General features: G+C 43.0%; 1 protein-coding gene and 1 pseudogene across 2 annotated transcripts in view; both read left to right on the top strand.

Moving 5' to 3' along the window:
* Positions 1–15249, top strand: part of SLC16A7 (solute carrier family 16 member 7) — a 132996-nt gene extending 117747 nt beyond the window's left edge. For both annotated transcript variants that reach the window (XM_066633931.1, XM_066633930.1), the window contains exon 5: positions 1776–15249. In XM_066633931.1, coding sequence (XP_066490028.1) covers positions 1776–2047 — 272 coding nt within the window. In that variant the 3' untranslated portion in view covers positions 2048–15249. The remainder of the gene's footprint in view (positions 1–1775) is intronic.
* Positions 15250–17238: 1989 nt separating this feature from the next.
* On the top strand, positions 17239–17357 carry LOC136657915 (5S ribosomal RNA; annotated as a pseudogene).
* Positions 17358–17624: the final 267 nt, after the last annotated feature.

Raw genomic sequence — 17624 nt, forward strand, 5'->3', positions numbered from 1 at the left:
ATGTATGAATCACTCTCTGTTCCCACATGTGAGGATCCAAGTTATGTTTGTGTTGCCATTGTGTGATGTTGCACGATTCCTGAGCAGTCACTGGGTGCAATCCTAACTGCGCCCTATGCCGGCCCAAGTCCCTTGGGCCGGCCTGGGAGGGTTGCAAATGTGCCATAAAGCACGTTTGCGCCTCCTCAGGAGGAAGCCAGGCCGGCACTCCAAGAAGCGCTGGTCTGCAGAGGCTGATGGAAGCCCCATGCCAGCTTCCCCCCAGCTCCTTGTGTCGGCTCAGATGAGCCAACACAAGGACAAAAGGTAGGCATTGGGGGGGCAGGGAGGGAGGGAGACATTCCTGGGCCGGGGGAGGGAGGGCGATGGGCAGCCTTGGAGGCGGGCGGGCAGAGAAGGGGAGGCGGGGAGGCGGGACTGGGATCTAGCAGTTATGCCAGATCCCAACACCCGTCCCCGGGGAGAACGGAGCGGCTTCAACCACTCTCCTTGGACTTGTGCCACCTCAGGAGGTGGCACAAGTCTGAGGAGACCCATTGGGGCCAGCAGCCATTACCCAGGGGTAAGGGGAAACGTTTCCCCTTGCTTCTGGCTAAGCCGCTGCTGGCCACAATCCTGCACTGGCTACAGCACAAGCCTCCTGGCTTGCCTGTTGCAGCGCAAGTTAGTTTTGTGCCCACTGTCTTTTAAAATCCGCCCCCTACATTATCCAAATGCACACACACAACCCAGCAAGGGTAACCACCACTCCTGAAGTGAGAAACCCAGTGTTTGAAAATCCTGATATAATTTTCAAGCAGATTCCATATACAATATTGTTTATATGGTTTTTAACATGTTGCATGGGTGTATATGCAATTGCTTGCTTTATTCTGAAAGAATTAAGAGTTGCACCAACCCTCATTCTTGGTCTTGTGTGGTATCCTTTTCTTTGTGCAGACCATTCAAATGAGCAATCACTTGCAATGTCAGAGTCAATTTGTCCGGCCCGTGGCCAACTTCTTGTCCCCTGAAAGCCACTGGCCCACTCAACCGAACAGTGCTCCGGTTGTGTCTGTAGCGCATTCTGAGGTCCAGAGAGGTTGAATGAATGAGCCCATTCATTCAATTATTCACTCATCTAAGTTCCTTCTCTAATTTATTTATTTAAATTTTATATTTAAAATAAATATTTTTTTCTGACCCTCAACACTGTGCCAGATATTTGATGCGGCCATCTGGCCAAAAAGTTTGGAGACCCCTGCATTATGCTAGAGCAGGGGTCTCCAAACCCCGGCCCAGGAGCCAGATGCGGTTCAAGCAAGCCTCTTTCTGGCCCGCAGCCAACCTCTTGTCCCCTGAAAGCTCTGGCCCACTCAACTGAACATGACCAGAACTGTGCTCTGATTGTGCCATTCATTCATTTATTCACTCATCTAAGGTCCATCTCCAATTTATTTATTTAAATTTTATATTTAAATTTTTTCCCAGCCCTCAACACCATGCTAGATATCTGATGCAGCCCTCTGGCCAAAAAGTTTGGCGAACCCTGTGCTAGAGCATGCTCTCTGTGAATACTGTGCTCAATAAATAAATTTAAGCATATAAATGATAGATATACTTTAGAAAACCTTGTTCATTTGCTTGCAACAGATTTTCCTCCCAAGGGGAACATTTTGAGAATGCAGATCTTCCTTTCTGTCCAATATGAAAGAGCGGTTTCTTTATCCATCCAGATTATTTGAAGTAACTCTTTTTTCTTTCTCTCTCTCTCTCTGTCCCCTTTAACCTTTCAGGTTTGCTTGTGGACATAATGGGAGATTACAAATATATGTATTTTGTCTGTGGTGTCATTGTCATCTTTGCAAGCATTTGGCTCTTTATTGGGAATGCTATCAATTACAGACTCTTGGCCAAGGAGAAGAAATTAGAAGATGAACGGCAGAGAGCATTAAAGAATGCCGACTCCAAGGAAGTAGAACCTTTGACGCACAAAGAAAGCGAAGAAGCACTCAACATGTCTAGCAAACTGCAAGATAACCCTTCAGAACGAGAAACCAATATTTAATAAGAGGGATGGCGCAAATATTCATATTTATAACTACCGTTAGAAGTATTCTTCAAAGTACAGACCAAGTTTTTTAGTAAGAGTGATCAGACACACTACCGAATAGAAATATAGGGTTGTTTTTTTTTAAGGAAAAAAAATCTAGTCAATTAGGCCACAATCTTTCCCTTTCCACATACAGAAATGAAGGTGCAGGGGGACTTCTGCTAGGGATGAGTCATAACCTTTCTCTCCCCCACCATGTCACCACAGAAACCAGCTATACCGGTTGCTGTGCAAGGCATTCTGCAGCCAGCCACACGGTGAGACTCTCTTACATCCTGCCATGAAGCATCTAGCAAGTCACCTCTTTTTAGGTGTGCAAGCGACTTGCAGGAGAAGTGCTGGGGTCGCGTGGTGTGGGAAGGGGGCTTGTGCTGCCCTCTCCTGTGAGCCACTGCCCATCCCATCCTCTGTGCATGGATAGAGCAAGATTGTGGCATTCAGTGGCGTTTCGTTTTGGTTTCAAGAGCGTTAGATCTCCTGTCGAATTTGGCTTGAGCAACTCAGTTCAAAGAAACAGACACTAATCAGGGTAGAACTTTTGACTGTAAGGTCTTCCAATAACAACAATTCTTGTTCCAAACAAATTTCTAATGCAAACATGTGTGCTTGTCCGGTAAAGGAAGACAACAGTCTTAATCCTCAGGATATCACTAATGTCTATTTTACCTCTTCACATGGTATACTTTTGGCCACTTGGAGGAAAGAATGTCAGACCACGAGTTTCAATGGGAACGCAGAAATGGAGTAACAATTAACAGCCGCCTGGGTCAAAAGCGTACAAATAGGAATGGCTGTTTTATGGTGCATTTTCCGGAAATCAAAAAGGTGTTATGCTTTCTGATAAAACTTCACTATGTGGATTTAAAAGACTAATGAAGTCAGATACCAGAAGTGGTAGTTTTAATTGCTGAAAGCAATATACATGTTAATTACAATGATGAAGAGCTTATCTCCTGCTGCTGTCACTGATTAGAAATTTAAATATTTATGGCCTTCTCCTAAGACTCGCTGTGAAAGCAAATAATACTTAGGGTGGAGTATATCAATGACTGCTGCATCATTATAAAAGCATAAGTACATACATTTGGTGGCATAGATGTTTAGGATCAGGGTATTAACTTTTGAACAACCTGTTGCCTTGTAACCACTTTGCTCCAGAAGTGTTTGATGTCTGTTTGCATTCATGATTGTCCAAGCTAAGTGGAATGTGTCCATCCTTGTTGCATTACCAGCTTTTGATCTTTAGGAGCCACTCCATCCTCCAGACAATGGTCTGAGATCTAAACTTGTATTTTGCTGCACAAATTGAGTCCCCAATGAAGCTGCTACCATCTAGGTGTATGTGTTTGGTTGTTACAGATACTCACATTATTTGTAAAACTATCAGAAGCCAGATAAAATGGGGGGGGGGGGGCTGTCTCCAGCCCATGGATCACCAGCTGGTCATCTGTATTGAGAGGAACAGTTATGACTATCTTCCTTTAGAAGCAGAATAAAATCCATTAGAGACAGTAATTGTAAATGCAAAGCAGGGTTTGTGGCTCTGTGAGTAAAATCCAATTCTTTGAAGGCCAAAGAAATTGCCTAGGTTGGAAATTGAAAGCAATTCATTTGCCCTGATGGGCAGTCCAATCCTAACCTGCACTGGTGCAGCCAGACCACACGGCCTGCACTATATCCAGAGCAGGTTAGAAGGTAGTTGGAGATCTTCTCAAGCTAAGGGGATATTTTTCCCCTTACCCCAAGTAATACCGCAGCCTGCCCTATGGGGCTACTTGGATCTCCGCTAGCTATATAACTGGTGGATGTCTGAGTAACTCCATAAAAGGCTGTCTGGCCTCCGAAGGAGGATAAGATACGGCAGAGGAGGCCTCTGCTGATCCCGCCCCTCCTGGGCCTTATCTACCCCGGTTCCATCTTCCCCCACCCAGAATCGCCCCCTCCTCGCCTCTAAAATACACTTCTGCCAACCCCTATGCCAGTCAGTGCAAGCCCGGGATCAGATCCAGCACTGGTGGGCCAGCACAGGTCATCCCGCCAACACTGCCTACTCACACAGTGTCACGAAGGTGCTTTATGGTACATTTGTGACACCTTTGGCCAGCACAGCCTTTCGGTCTTTCATCTGGAACGTCACATAAAACCCAAGATTCATTTGTACTTGCAGTCATACTGCAAATACTAACTTTTGCATGAAGAGCAATGATCCAGTTGATCATGGTGCCTATCAAATGTATTCATTGTGTAAAAGATGCACAATATAGACTACAGCCCTAGTGTCTGACCTCTGCAAAGCAACCAGCTAAAACCAGGAAGCAGCATCTTACCTTTCCCTCTGTACTTCTCTGACATTGTATTTCAGGTCAATGGTGTAGCTAGAGGGGGTGCAAAGCACTAAGTTTTGCAGGGAGCCTCATTGCGGCGTGCAAGCTGCCTTCTTTCCCTTCCCTTTCGAGCAATTCTGGGCCATGAGAGCAAAATGGAGGTGTTACACCTCTCCAGCTAAGCCATTCTTTCGGGTTTCTGGAATGGGTCAGGAATGGAATACAGCAGGTGATACGTTTTGTTTCATAGCAGCAGAAGCTAAAGCATCATGCCTGTCCTTATAAGTGAGGATCAGACCCAGATGCAGCTCACAAATCTGGGTTTGGAAGGAATGGGAGGTAAATAAAGAGACTCCTTGTTACAGAGCACCTCCCCATAGTTTATGTGTGTGGCGGTGATAATCCACTATAGAAGGGACATAACTAAATAGCATTATATGGAAAATGGATGTTGTCGATCAGTTTAAAGAGAGATAGAATAACACTTTTTGGCAGGGGATCAAACATAAGGCTCATGGGGCCAGATGCAGCCCACAGAAGCTCTTTATCTGGTCCCTGGTCTCTCTCGACAGCCCCATCAGCTGTTCTCAGCACTGAGCTGTGCTGAGGTTATCTCTGCTGAAAGGGCGGCCAGTGTGATAATTGGACTCCCCCATACTTTGAAAATATGATCAAGATTTGTATATTTTCTCTTCTGTCATTTTTAGCTAAGGAGTTCCTAAGTGAGAAAAAGGTGCTTATTTCAGGTGATTTGATGCTTAATGACATCACTTCCTGCTTAATGGCATCACTTCCGACCCTCAGCAGTCATCGTGAATGCTAGTCGGCCCTCTGTTTGAAATGCATTTGACACCTCTGCTTTAAGGCAAGAATTACTTTAGTCAAGTACGTAATATTTGGATAGTAGATAAATGCTCATCATTATGGCAGGTGAGAACTGATTAGACGGCAAGCAGGGTCCCATGGTGGGAGTCTAATGTATACTGCACTATCTTTCATGAAGTCCCTGGTCACTGAAGACCAGACCATCTGCTGTCTGAGCTGGAGGGCAGGTTTTTTTTCCCCCCACTGTCCCCAAATTCCATCCATAATACCATCCCCAAATTCAATGCTTTATTAACCTTGTACAGTGGCATTGCTCTGGGGCGAATTGCCCTGGGTGCTGTGCCCCATGGTTGGGTGCAGCAGGGAAGTTAACAAGCACACAACTCAAGCCCCTACTGAGCTGAGCTCTGTGCCACATTTGGCAATGGAAAGACCCTCCCATCTGCTCTTGCATCCAAATGGCTGCAAATTGTGGCCCCTTGGAAGCAATTTGTGGTGGCGCCAAAGTCATAATGTCACCGCTAAACTACTTACAGGTGCTGTGCTTTATGCCTGCACACCATACCAGCAGCACCCACTGCTCAGCATGGCAAATAAGGGGAGTGACACACAGCAGGGCGGTGTCACACAGCAGAGGGTGACACCCACCCCCAGGGGTTGGAATGCACCAGCAATGTCACTGATCTTATATGAATAAGTAATAACTGTTCTGTTCACTTTAACTATTGACATAGAAAGCAAATTGAATTCAAGGACACAATTTGGATGAAAGATCAGCTTGATCCTTGTTGACCCCAGTGTGCCCTCCCAGTTCTGTGTCATACTTTGGTCCATTGGTTTCATCCCATAGAACGCAATGCTAACCTTTAAATACCGACCCTACCTGCATTGCCCCAGCCCTTCATTTGCGTATCCACCTCAGCTTCCATTTCTTGATGTGACATTCGCATAAAGCAGATTCCGCAGGGATGGCTGTTGATACATCAGGGTGATTACATAGTTGGTTCTGTATAAAGCCTTTGTCCATAGTTAAGCACACATGGTGTCAATGAGGTGCACTGTTTCTAATGTCATTAATCTGTCCGTCCACAAGGGCAATGTTAATTCCTTTTAAAAAAGAAAAAAAAGAAGAAAAAAATTTCACAATGAGTGTCGTGAAAGAGAATGTTTAATATATAGGTGAGGAGGTGCAAATCTTTGTTTTGGATATTTGAGAACAAATGTTTCAGAAGTGAAAATTAAGGGTCTGATTCATAAAATATGTATGCACTGTTTATGCAGCACAGACATCCAAACTGCTCTTCAAAAAGAGCAATGCTTTGCAACTCGTCGAGTCTAATTTATTACTTCTAAGAAATGGGATGATCTCAGATTAAATATGCCAACACCTCAAGAGCTTTCCTTTTCTTTCTTCCTTTTTTTTTCTCTTTGAGAAATATCTTTCTTTGGTACTTATTTGGAAAGTTTTCCTTTGGCCTAACTGGCTGCTCATCCCTTATTTAGTTTTACTTATTAACGTATAGTGCAAATCCAAAGCAGATGCAATATTCCACAGCTGCCTTCGAGACCTCAGGCACTGAGTTTGTAAATCTGTTTTTTAAGAGCTGAGCCAATATGCAGAACCATTGAAAGATATCAAAGTTTTGGGGAATTTAACTTGCGAAGGTCGTCTGCTCCCCTTAAAGTGAACTTGAAAGTCATGGGTGATCCCTACCACTTTAATAGGTAGATTTAATAGGACTCTGAATAACAGGCAGCTACTAACATACAGTCAAGAATACTGAAAACAAGATCCCATATAAATACATTTTTTTCTCCTTCCTTTTGAACTAGAGGCACACATGAACCAAACTTACAGCATAATCCTATCCTACCCCCCCCCACACACACACACTCCTCTGGTGCAGCAACACCAAAAAGGTTCTTGATGTAATCAGTGGTAGAGCAGATCAGTAGGCTTCGGAGGGTATACTGTACCCATACCATAACTCTCCCACTCCTCAGCTCTTTAGCTGGCACACTCTCAGGAGAGAAAAAGGGAAGGGAGATTGCCAAAAGGGAAGGATAAGATCCAGCACATGCCATTTCCCCAGGTCCGTCTCCTTCTGCAACCTCCCTGACCCTCCCTTCAGCAGACTGTTCCTCCCTCTCCCTGCTATGTTCTACCCCCTCCCTGACCCTGCAACTTTCTTATCTACTCCAGCAGGTCTGGGGAGATCCACCAACATTCTGGAAGCACTGCCATCTTTTGGGGCAGCACTCCCAAAATGGTCACTAACAAAGCGCTGTGTGCTCCATCAGCAGCTATTTCCTGCGGAAAGGATTGGGCTGTTAAGCCCTGCACTTATTTTAAGCTTTCAGAATCTCCATTCTTGGTTTTGAACAATCCTTCCTGAGTGCGATCTTGACTGATTGGAATGATTGAGATTGTGTTAGTGGCATTGGTTCTGCTGTTTCAAGTCAATGACATTCATTCTGTTTGAATTGTCTTTGTCATGACTGCTTGTAAGCATTTATTTCTAACATTTCTTTGACCCTGCCTGGATCTCTTCAGGGCCTGAGGGCAAAGTTGGCATCCTCAAAGTTACATATAACTATCTCCATTGTACACATCAGGCTTACTTGAGCCACATCCTGTATTAACATAAAAATGTGCCTTATACGGAGTCAGGCTCTTGCTCATTCTGTGATAGCATTATCTATGCAGAACGACAGTTTCAAGGAAGGGTCTTTCCAAGCCCTACCTGAAAATGCCATGACTGAACCCAGAACCGTCAGCATGTCAAGCACATGTTCTATTACTGAGCTATTGCAACACACCAGAGTTTCTGAGTTTTTTGGGGGGTAGTTTATATCACACTGTTCACAAGTTTATAGCACAACACATACACAGTTTATAGCACAACATGCTCACATTTGTGGGGGATCATGACATCTTTATGCAAGGTAGCATTCCTGTTGGGAAACTGAATTTTCTGAGCATCCCTACTTTGAGTGACCTGGTTTTTGGCTGGAAAAAATACACTTTTTTTCCTGCAACTACATGTCAATTCAGATTGTACCTACCCCCTCCCTGCCAGCGTTGATAGCATTGCACTGGTGGAAGCTGCTTTACAGCTGTCACAAACAGCCTCTGCCAGTGTGTGATGTAGGCCTGCCAGTGTGTGATGTAGGCTTGCAGGTATGCCCACACAGCAGGTTGGAGAGAGGCAGGGAGGGAGGTTGAACAGCTGGTAGATTGTGACAGCAGAATGGGGCAGTGATGGGAGCAGAGAGGAGGGCGGATCAGGCCTGGGAGGGTATAGGATTGGCGGTGGCAATGCACACCGAATACCGATCTCCTTCCTGGTCCTGATCAGCCTTTCTGGAGAGATGCAGACTTTTGCTTGCAATTGAGCCATGGTGGCCGCTGGGGCTTATCCCAAGGCTAGGGGCCAAGTCCCCTTACTTCAAGGAGACCTCCAACAGCCAAAAATCCTCCATGGGATGCAATGGAAGCTGCACCAGCACCACCACGTTGCCGGGGAGGGCTTTAAGTAGGACTGGGCTGTTAGTTAAGGCTGCCTCCAAATATTAATATGTATGTATGTATATGGGATCTTATACAACAGGTGCTGGTCTGAGATTAGTGTAAGTATAGCATCTCTAATTGGCACCTCTGATTAAGTTCAGAGTTCTTAGAACATCCTGAAGGGCCCTCAGTGAGCAAAACCAAGTGACCAACAAATATCTAAATTATTGTTGGGCAGTTGAGAGAATTATCTGTCCATATTTTCAGAAACTATTTAATGGGATATTTTATTGCTTAATGTAAGATATGGTTTAGAATTTCTACAATTCTTTTTGTGCTGCTTTTAATATATGTAAAATGGAACAGTCAGTTATCTATATATTCTACACAACTGTTACATGAGATACACAAAATATATTTTACCATTTAAAAAAAACACCAAAATCTTTTCTTTTTAAAAAAAATCTTTTTCTTCTGGAGCAGTTCATGATCCCCTAATAAGTCAATAGGAAAGATACACTAAAAGGATTTGAAAGAATTCTCCCCTTCCTTACTGAATTATTTATAAGTTGCTATTGCAAATTTGGCTCCAGCTCTCTTCAGCTGGTGCAAATGAACACAGCAGGAATGATAATTGGTTGAGTAATTGCTTCTTAATTGGTGTTTATATATATATAGATATAGATATAGATAGATAGATATAGATATATACTAAAAAGGATGTTCAAAACACTTGCATCTACAGGAGGTCTATTCAAGTTCTCTTAGCCATATGTAGTTGTCTAATGATCTTGGAACAGGAAAGTATAAGGTGATAGAGTGAAGGAAGCTCTACAGATGTAAAGCTCTCCAGATAGAAACTGTAGATCACAGAAAGAATGAATATAGAATGAATTTATTTGTGTGATTTGAAGCATATGGTAACACACAGAAACTGGACAAAAATAAAACTGGCCTTTATCACCTTTTCAGCCCAATCCTATCTTGTGCTGGAACAGGCAAACTAGGAGGCTTGCGCTGTATCCAGTGCGAGGCAGGGCTGCAAAGTGATTCAGTCGGGTTAGCCACGACGGGTAAGCCACCGCAGCCCCTATGGGTCTCCTCGGACTTGCGCCACCTCCTGAGGTGGCACAAGTTGGAGGAGAGCGGAGTGGCTTGAAGCTGCTCCACGCTGGGGTAGGGGGCTAGGATCTGGCATAACAGCTAGATCCCAGCTCTGCCTCCTGCTCCAAGCCTGCCCATTCGCTCCCAGGGCCACCCTCTACCCACCCTCCCCCTTCCCCGGAACGCCTCCCTCCTGCCTCTTCCCTGCCTCCTCCCTGCCCTCCACAAAGCCTTGTGTTGACCGAGCTCGGCCAACGCAAGGCTCACTCCCTCCAACGGTGCAGAGGCTGAATTCAGCCTCCACAGGCCGGCACACCTCTGTGCGCCAGCCTAACCAGCTCTCAAGGAGGCGCAAACATGCTGTTTGCAACCCTCCTGCAAGGGACTTGCCCCAGCCCAAGGGCCGGTCTGAATTGCACCCTTAATTACTTGCTTGTACAACAGAGATGAACTCTTCATCTTGTTGTATAAGGAGTACACTGTGACAAATTTCCACCAGCTTTACATTTCATGATTGTGGAATTACAGACAAAAAGACACCTGTAGTGGAAAGCTTAGTTACTTTCTCAGAATTCAAGTGAAAATACAGAAGCACTTGCTAATCTCTGGTATCTGTTGTGTTCCTTATAGTATGAACTTGCAAGAAAGGGGAGCTATCTATTTCCAATTGGGTTTGTTTCAGTTTGCACACCCAATACAGTCTTGGTTGCTTTTCTAAAGGACATGAGAAGGGAAGGCAATTTTCATTCACCCATAGTACACAATCATTTCGTATACTGCTACTGTGCAAAGGTTCGGAGTAAACATCCAGCCCTGTGGCAGCACGTCTCAAATCATTCAGTCCTTTGGGGCAATAAAGCAAGGTATAAATTTAGTAAATAAATAAATCTAACTTTCTGATGTCAGCGACGGGGTGTTTCGCTCCCCTACTAACATCAGACCCTGGCAGAAAATGGTTAGAATTGTGTTTCCATATGTACAAGTTATGAGCTGTGCTGGCTAAGTAGGAGCTTATCCTCTGTTGATGCAAAAAACTATTTAAGGTCAGGACAAAAGTGGACTTTCAATCAATTGACAAGCTTCTAATCCATACCTCATTCCTTAGGGAGTACCTAAGGAGACAGACCAAGTGTGAGCAACGTTTAGCAATGAACAAGCTGTGCCTGCATAATTTTCCAAATGAATCAGCCCCTAAATTTACGCACAATGGCTGGGATCCAAAAATCATCACGTGTACAGTCCTAGCGATGCTTGCTCTTTTTGCCCCAGTAGTTCCCACTGCCGAAGAGACAAGCCAGGCTTCCATTCCAAAAGCAACTTGACACTTCTGCAGTGAGAACGCTACGGTCAAGCCAGCAAGCAAAATCCCAACCATGTATGTGGTTCTCCTCTAAGCGCACATATATTCTTTCCATGGGTCCCAGCCAATATGTATCTTTTTTTTTCCTTTTCTCCTGAAATATGTAAATAACAAAGACATTAAACATGAATGTATACAAACGTATTGAAAAGGTAGAAATACCTGAACAAATCTTTAGTACAAAGAAATGAAAAGTTGCCTAGATGTTTGCAAGCCTTCCTTTATCAGATTGTAATCTTCATTATTCATATCTGCTGGGAATGTTTTATTGTGTTTGGTAAATAAAATGTATTTGTAATTGATTGGAAAAAAAAAACTGCAAGAAATTATTATTTTTTTCCAGCAAGATACTTTATTATTTTTTGCTTCCTTCCAGTCTTACTTTTATTAGGAGTTTATTAAAAGAGGGAATTGCAATATTTCAGAAGCTTGCTGTACTACCCAGCCTCAGCTATTCCATGTGGCCTCAATAACACTGCATATTTGAACTGCTATCAGAATATAAGGAACTGCCTTTTAATAATTTGTGCATGTGTTGTATAGATGATCTCTGAACAAACTGTATTTTGGATGTAAAGCAAAACAAAACAACAACACCACCTGAGTTTGATTAACTGTGTGATGAGACAAATACCATCTTGTTGCTTGGAAGTCCATAGTAACGGAGGTTACCGTGAGCTTTCAAAGGAGAACCACAACACTTTGAACAAAAATTGCCCATCCTGGGATTGTGACAGCTTCTTTTGAATGCCAAATCCATCAGTCAGTTAAGCCATTGTCTTTACATGCTCACAGACTATAGAAACTACAAGGGAATGTTCCTGCTGTTCCTGGGATCTTAGGGGTCTGACTTGCACAAAACTAAGCACTCATGTCACACTGATTAAGCACGGCTTAGATGTGAATGTCCTCAGATTTAGCTGCCTTTTGCACTTTTTTTAATCTCCATGATGAGTTTTGATCTCAACATTCAAAAACTTTAAAGTCTGCAGCAGTGGCAACACTAGGGTTGGTGTCACAAAGTGTGGCCCCCATCCCTGCCCCATCCCCGCTGTGCACAGACACCTTTCAAGGTGAGGAAGAGCCGTTCCTCCACATTGAGCCTCACAGTATGGTCGTTTTGGTATCATCTCCCTGATGGTGTCTCCCGGTGCGGTCCACACTCCCACACCTCCTAGAGATGCCACTGGTCTGCAGTCAGGTAACTGGTTCAATCTGTGACATTTAGCCCTCCCATATCCCTCTTTTATTAAGTCCTTTCTCCTCTGGCCTATCCTGCTCCACTCTCTATTTCACAGAATAATTAGAACCCTTCCTTCAGCCATCTTGCCTCAAGGTGTTCTGTCCTTAGCATTCTGTGATCTGTTCCTAGGCTTCCACCTGCCCCACAAACCTAGTTCTAGGGCAGATTTGAGGGTCATTTAAATCTCAGTTTAAAAAATAACACTCCTTTCCCACTCATATAGTGACTGCAGACATGGGGTGAGTTTTGTTTCTTGAGCACTTGGAATGTTTGTGAACGCTCCGTGGCATCATACCACTTCAACCAAACTCTCTCAGAGGCTTGACTGCCACAACCACTACACATAGACTGCATAGATTAATGAGGAGTTGTTTTTTCAAATATAATTTTATTGGTTACCACATGATTTCCAAAATCTCATTTATCTACCCATACTGAGAAGCTCTCAGGTAAATTAGCCTGAAGTGAAGATGAATTCAGCACTACAAGGGTCTCTTCACAGCAATGTCATGTTTCCTCCAATTACCCAATCCTAACCAAATTTCCAGTGCCAATGTAGCCATGCCAAAAAGGGTGTGCACTGCATTCTGCCCGGGGGGGGGGCAGTCATGGGGGCTTCCTCAAAGTAAGGGAAAGTTTGTTCCCATAACTCAGAGCTGCATTGGAGTTGCATCAGTGCTGGAATGTTGCCTAGGATTGGGCTGTGATTATCTTTGAAGAGCCAGTTACAAGATGCTAAAAAGTTCAAAGGGGTGAAAGAAGATAAACTTCTGGAAATGAATTGTTCTGCAGTCAGAATATCTCTCCCTCTTTCCAGAGTCCAAGGAATTGGAGATAGTCAATCTGCAAGTTAGTGGCTACTGAGAAATAATGGACTTTGAATATCCCAGAGCATGATCTTTAGCTTGCTCCAATGAAACCCAGGCAGAAACACTTTGGGGGATTTGGGGAGGGGAGGACAGTTCAAACTGAATGTGGAGGTGGTGAAACAGCCATGTGACTTTTTCCCCAGTGGGACCGGAATCCAGTTTAAAGCCTTCTGTAAACACTTGGGATAGAGCTATATTATTATGCACTAAATTGGTATTTGGGTCAAACAAGCTGGAGCATTGACATGATTGTTTGCTCATAATTGACATGAGCATTGACATGCCTGTGAGCATCGACATGCCACTAGAGTCAATTGGGCTTACTTCTGAACAGATACAGGTATCCCCTGCTTTTTGACAGTTTGTTTTTTGATGATTTGCTCTTTCAGCACATTTCAGTTATACCCAGAAGTCATTCATTCAACGCATGCTCCGCTCTTTCAACCTCTCTATGCTGTTCTAAAGGCTAAAATTACTCTCCCCCATGTTGATTCGTATATAACATGGTGATCCAAACAGTTTGGTACATGCAAAAGAGAGAGAGAGAGATAGAGAGAGAGAGAGGGCACATGTCAACTTTAGCTCTTTAGTTCCAGGTCTGTTCCCATTCCCAAAGACATTAATGAGAGTCCATTGTGCGGCAGCAGTAATTTGCAAGATAAAAAAGGCATGTGCAATTTGCTAGCTGGAAAAGCATTGGAAGCGACATTTGTATACTAAAAAAAGACCAGGGTCCACTATTCAGCCATTTCTGCTTTTCACCACTGCTCCAGTCCCTAACCTGTCAAATGAGCGGGGATGCTTGTGCATAAATTCTTACAAAGCTGCATGCTTACACTCTCTCAATTAATGCACAAGGGCGCTTTGTTACCTTTATGTGAAAACAAAGTCACATTTGGATTCAGACGAATCCTCATTCAGTTCAATGGCACTAAATTCACTCACATGGTTTGTGGCTAGTACTGTTTCATGAGTGTCAAAGCCTAATATCAAAACTTAAATTGCATGACTGCAACTTGTGCTTTTGTTTATTTCATGTTATTGTGCATTTTAAAATCTGAATGCAGATCTTTGATGCAGGTGATCTGAATGCAGATCTTTGATGCGGGATAGATTATGACGGCAATCCAGAGTGTTGTTTTAAGGTATTTCTAAGGGCTTTCTTGAGTGACCAGTGGGATTTTCTGAGCATTCTTGGTTTTGTTCAACAGTAGCCCTTCCTGCAGCTACTGTACCTGGGTTTTGAAGCCTCTTGTTGTCATGTAGTCCATGGGAGAGGCCTGCTTGGAAACGAAACCCAAATCCTCCTGCGCTCAGCCTGAGTTGCATCGTTTGCTGGATCACAGCACATGGAATTGACCTGAAAGGTCATCTATGAAAATGAATGTTGAGGTGTTCTCTCCATCAATACTTGACTTTGTAAGCAAGCCTTCATCATCACTTAAACCTTCCAAGCAATATTAAGATATGCGTGTTGACCAAAAAAAAAAAGTTTCTTTAGTTTTAATTGCAGTGCCAGTACATGTTTTTATTTTTCCTTGAACATATTGGCTAAATAACTTTTGACAATCATTTCTTAGCTAGAGGTGCTATTCATGTCCCAAAGACGATCAGACTAATAGCAAAACTTCTCTCTTTCTCACCTCAATAAGCTGTTTTGACATGACAGTCTTTTTTCTGTTTATACTGTATATTAACATTGTATAAAGGCATACACACTGCATTGTTATATTTAAATGCATATTTATGCTTTCTTGTCCATTAACTCCATTATCCCAGGCTTGTTTTATCAGCTAATATGTCTAGAATGTCCATATATAAATATATATAAATATATTTATGGAATTATGACAAAAATATCCATGATAAAAAGTTTAAAGGAGTGAAAAAAATGGAAAATAAAATTTCCATATAAAGTTTCTGAATGAATTGTCAGTGTTATTTGACTGTCTTCATAGTTAATACCATTTTACAGATGTTTGTTGAGTTGCTTGTTTTTCTTTCAAGCTTCAGTTATACACTAGGACTGGGTGGATACCCTTGGTTTTATTCCTTTATAGTACAGTTGATTCTGTCTCATGTTTCGCAACTCACAAGAACAGTCTCACGGGATGGGCCAAATGCCCATCTAGTCCAGTTTCCTGTATCCAGTGGTGTAGCTAAGCCATCAGCTTCCTGGGGTCAAAGAAGATTTTGAAGCCCCTCCTCCACAACGAAATCAAATTTAATTCAGTAAATAAATAAATAAATAAATAAATAAATAAATAAATAAATGTTTTCAGGCTAATTGACCATAACCTTTGATAGAATGCAGCTATTCCAACATGGTTTGTTTCACTGCATCCAGCATTAAATTACCTTTCCAATGATATATATAACATGATGGTATTATTCGTACATACCAAGGTATTCACAGTTTTGGCCACAAGTGTCAGACGTAGCCCAGTAATCATTTTGATCACTCTCTTGTGCACCTTTTCCATTTCCACTACATCCTTTTTTAAATGTTGTGACCCGAACTGTAATCAGGAGAATTTCTAAAACTAATTCCAGTATTGGATCATGCTAATTTTGCTATAGCATGAACTTTGCTACAGCCTCTATTTCCATATTTTACCATATATGCATACTGAAATCAAACACTGAAAAAACAATCTTTGATATGATTGTATGTGTGATTTGATCAAGGTTCTTTGCGATATGTTCACACGCATGCATTCCTGTACATTGATAAAACACCACACAAAAGAATTTTGATGCACTCAATTGTACAATCACACCAAGATTGTGTCCTTGTAGTATTTTATCAAAGTGCACATGACATCATTCTTGGGGAGGGGGGGTGTAAATCATAACTTCCATGCTTTTCCCTTCAACAGAGTGAGTACGGATTACAAGCCAAACAATAACATCCTAGTTCAGTGGTCCCTTGCAGGTTTAGAATCTCCATGTGCACATGTCTAACTCTCCAATGAACTGAATAAAGAATCCCAGTAATGCAAAATTAGGTGCATGCATTGGAGCTTACAACGAGTTATGGAATGGTGCATGAGCTGGAAATAATACATTATATGAGCAGGGGACGGCATTAAAAGCAAGCCTAGAATGATCCTACAAACTATACTTCTTCTAGATAAGGGTTTCCCAAATTGTGGGTCATGCTCCACTGATAGTTCACAAGCCCACATCACTACCTGGGCCCTCCCACCCACCCTTCCTCTGGTTTGGCTCCAAAAATCAGAAGTAACTTTCTGTGGCTTCTCCAGGCCATTCTGAAGCTCACAGAGAGCAGTAGAGCGGGTTTGCCAGCCCAGCACAACCCAGAAGAGGTCTCCCCAACCCCCTGGTAAGTAATTGCTGTACTGCAACCCATCACAGAAGATGAGGTGGGTTGTGGCACCGAAAAGATTGAAAACTGCTGTTCTAGAATGTCTTCAGAATTGTTGCACTTTACGTTCTCCAATTGTGGTGACTAGATCAAGCAAAGTGTTTGCTCCAGTGCCAGCATCAGTAGCTGGGCTCCCTGGGGCAAATCCTTGCACAGGTTTTTCCATGGAGCTTCTGCCCCTAATGGTGCATTGAGTGGTACCATTACTACTTACAAAACTGACAAGGTGGCCCTCTGGTGGACAAGGACTTTCATTAAGTGCCTGAACATGCCAATCCCCGGTCTTCTCCCAGTGTGTGCTAACACACTTTGGCTATTTTCCTTAGATCCTGGAAGCTCATGCTTATAAATATAGTTTCAATACTCTCTCCATGCACTTGGTTATAAGCCTAGAGAGGACTGAGTTGACACACACATTCTGCACACACTTCCTTTGTGCTTATGCATTCATTATAAATACAGGATATCAGAGATCACTCTCACAAAGCTTTAGGACCCAATCAAGGACCCATTGTTGTACAGGTCTGTGCAACGATTACCCTGCACATGCCCAATCTCGTCTGATCTTGGAAGCTAAGCAGGGTCAGGCCTGGTTAGTACTTGGATGGGAGACCGCCTGGGAATACTGGGTGCTGTAGGCTTATACCATAGTCTTTCGAGACTGAAGGTTGCCAACCTGTGTACATGCACTTCCTGAATCATATTCAATTTTTCATCACTTGGTTGCTCAACCCTTGATTATTTTCAGTTGTGATTCTCTTGAAAGACATTAGTTTGAAGAAATATGATATGAAGTTGTTCTTCCTGTGTTTAAACTGCAAGTGTTCATCCATGTATAAAAAATCACTTGATGCTTGAGTGCCATCTGATGAATGGTCTTCAATCTAGTACAGGACAGTTATGGAATC

Source organism: Tiliqua scincoides, chromosome 7 (assembly GCF_035046505.1).
Source record: "Tiliqua scincoides isolate rTilSci1 chromosome 7, rTilSci1.hap2, whole genome shotgun sequence".
Taxonomy (NCBI): domain Eukaryota; kingdom Metazoa; phylum Chordata; class Lepidosauria; order Squamata; family Scincidae; genus Tiliqua; species Tiliqua scincoides.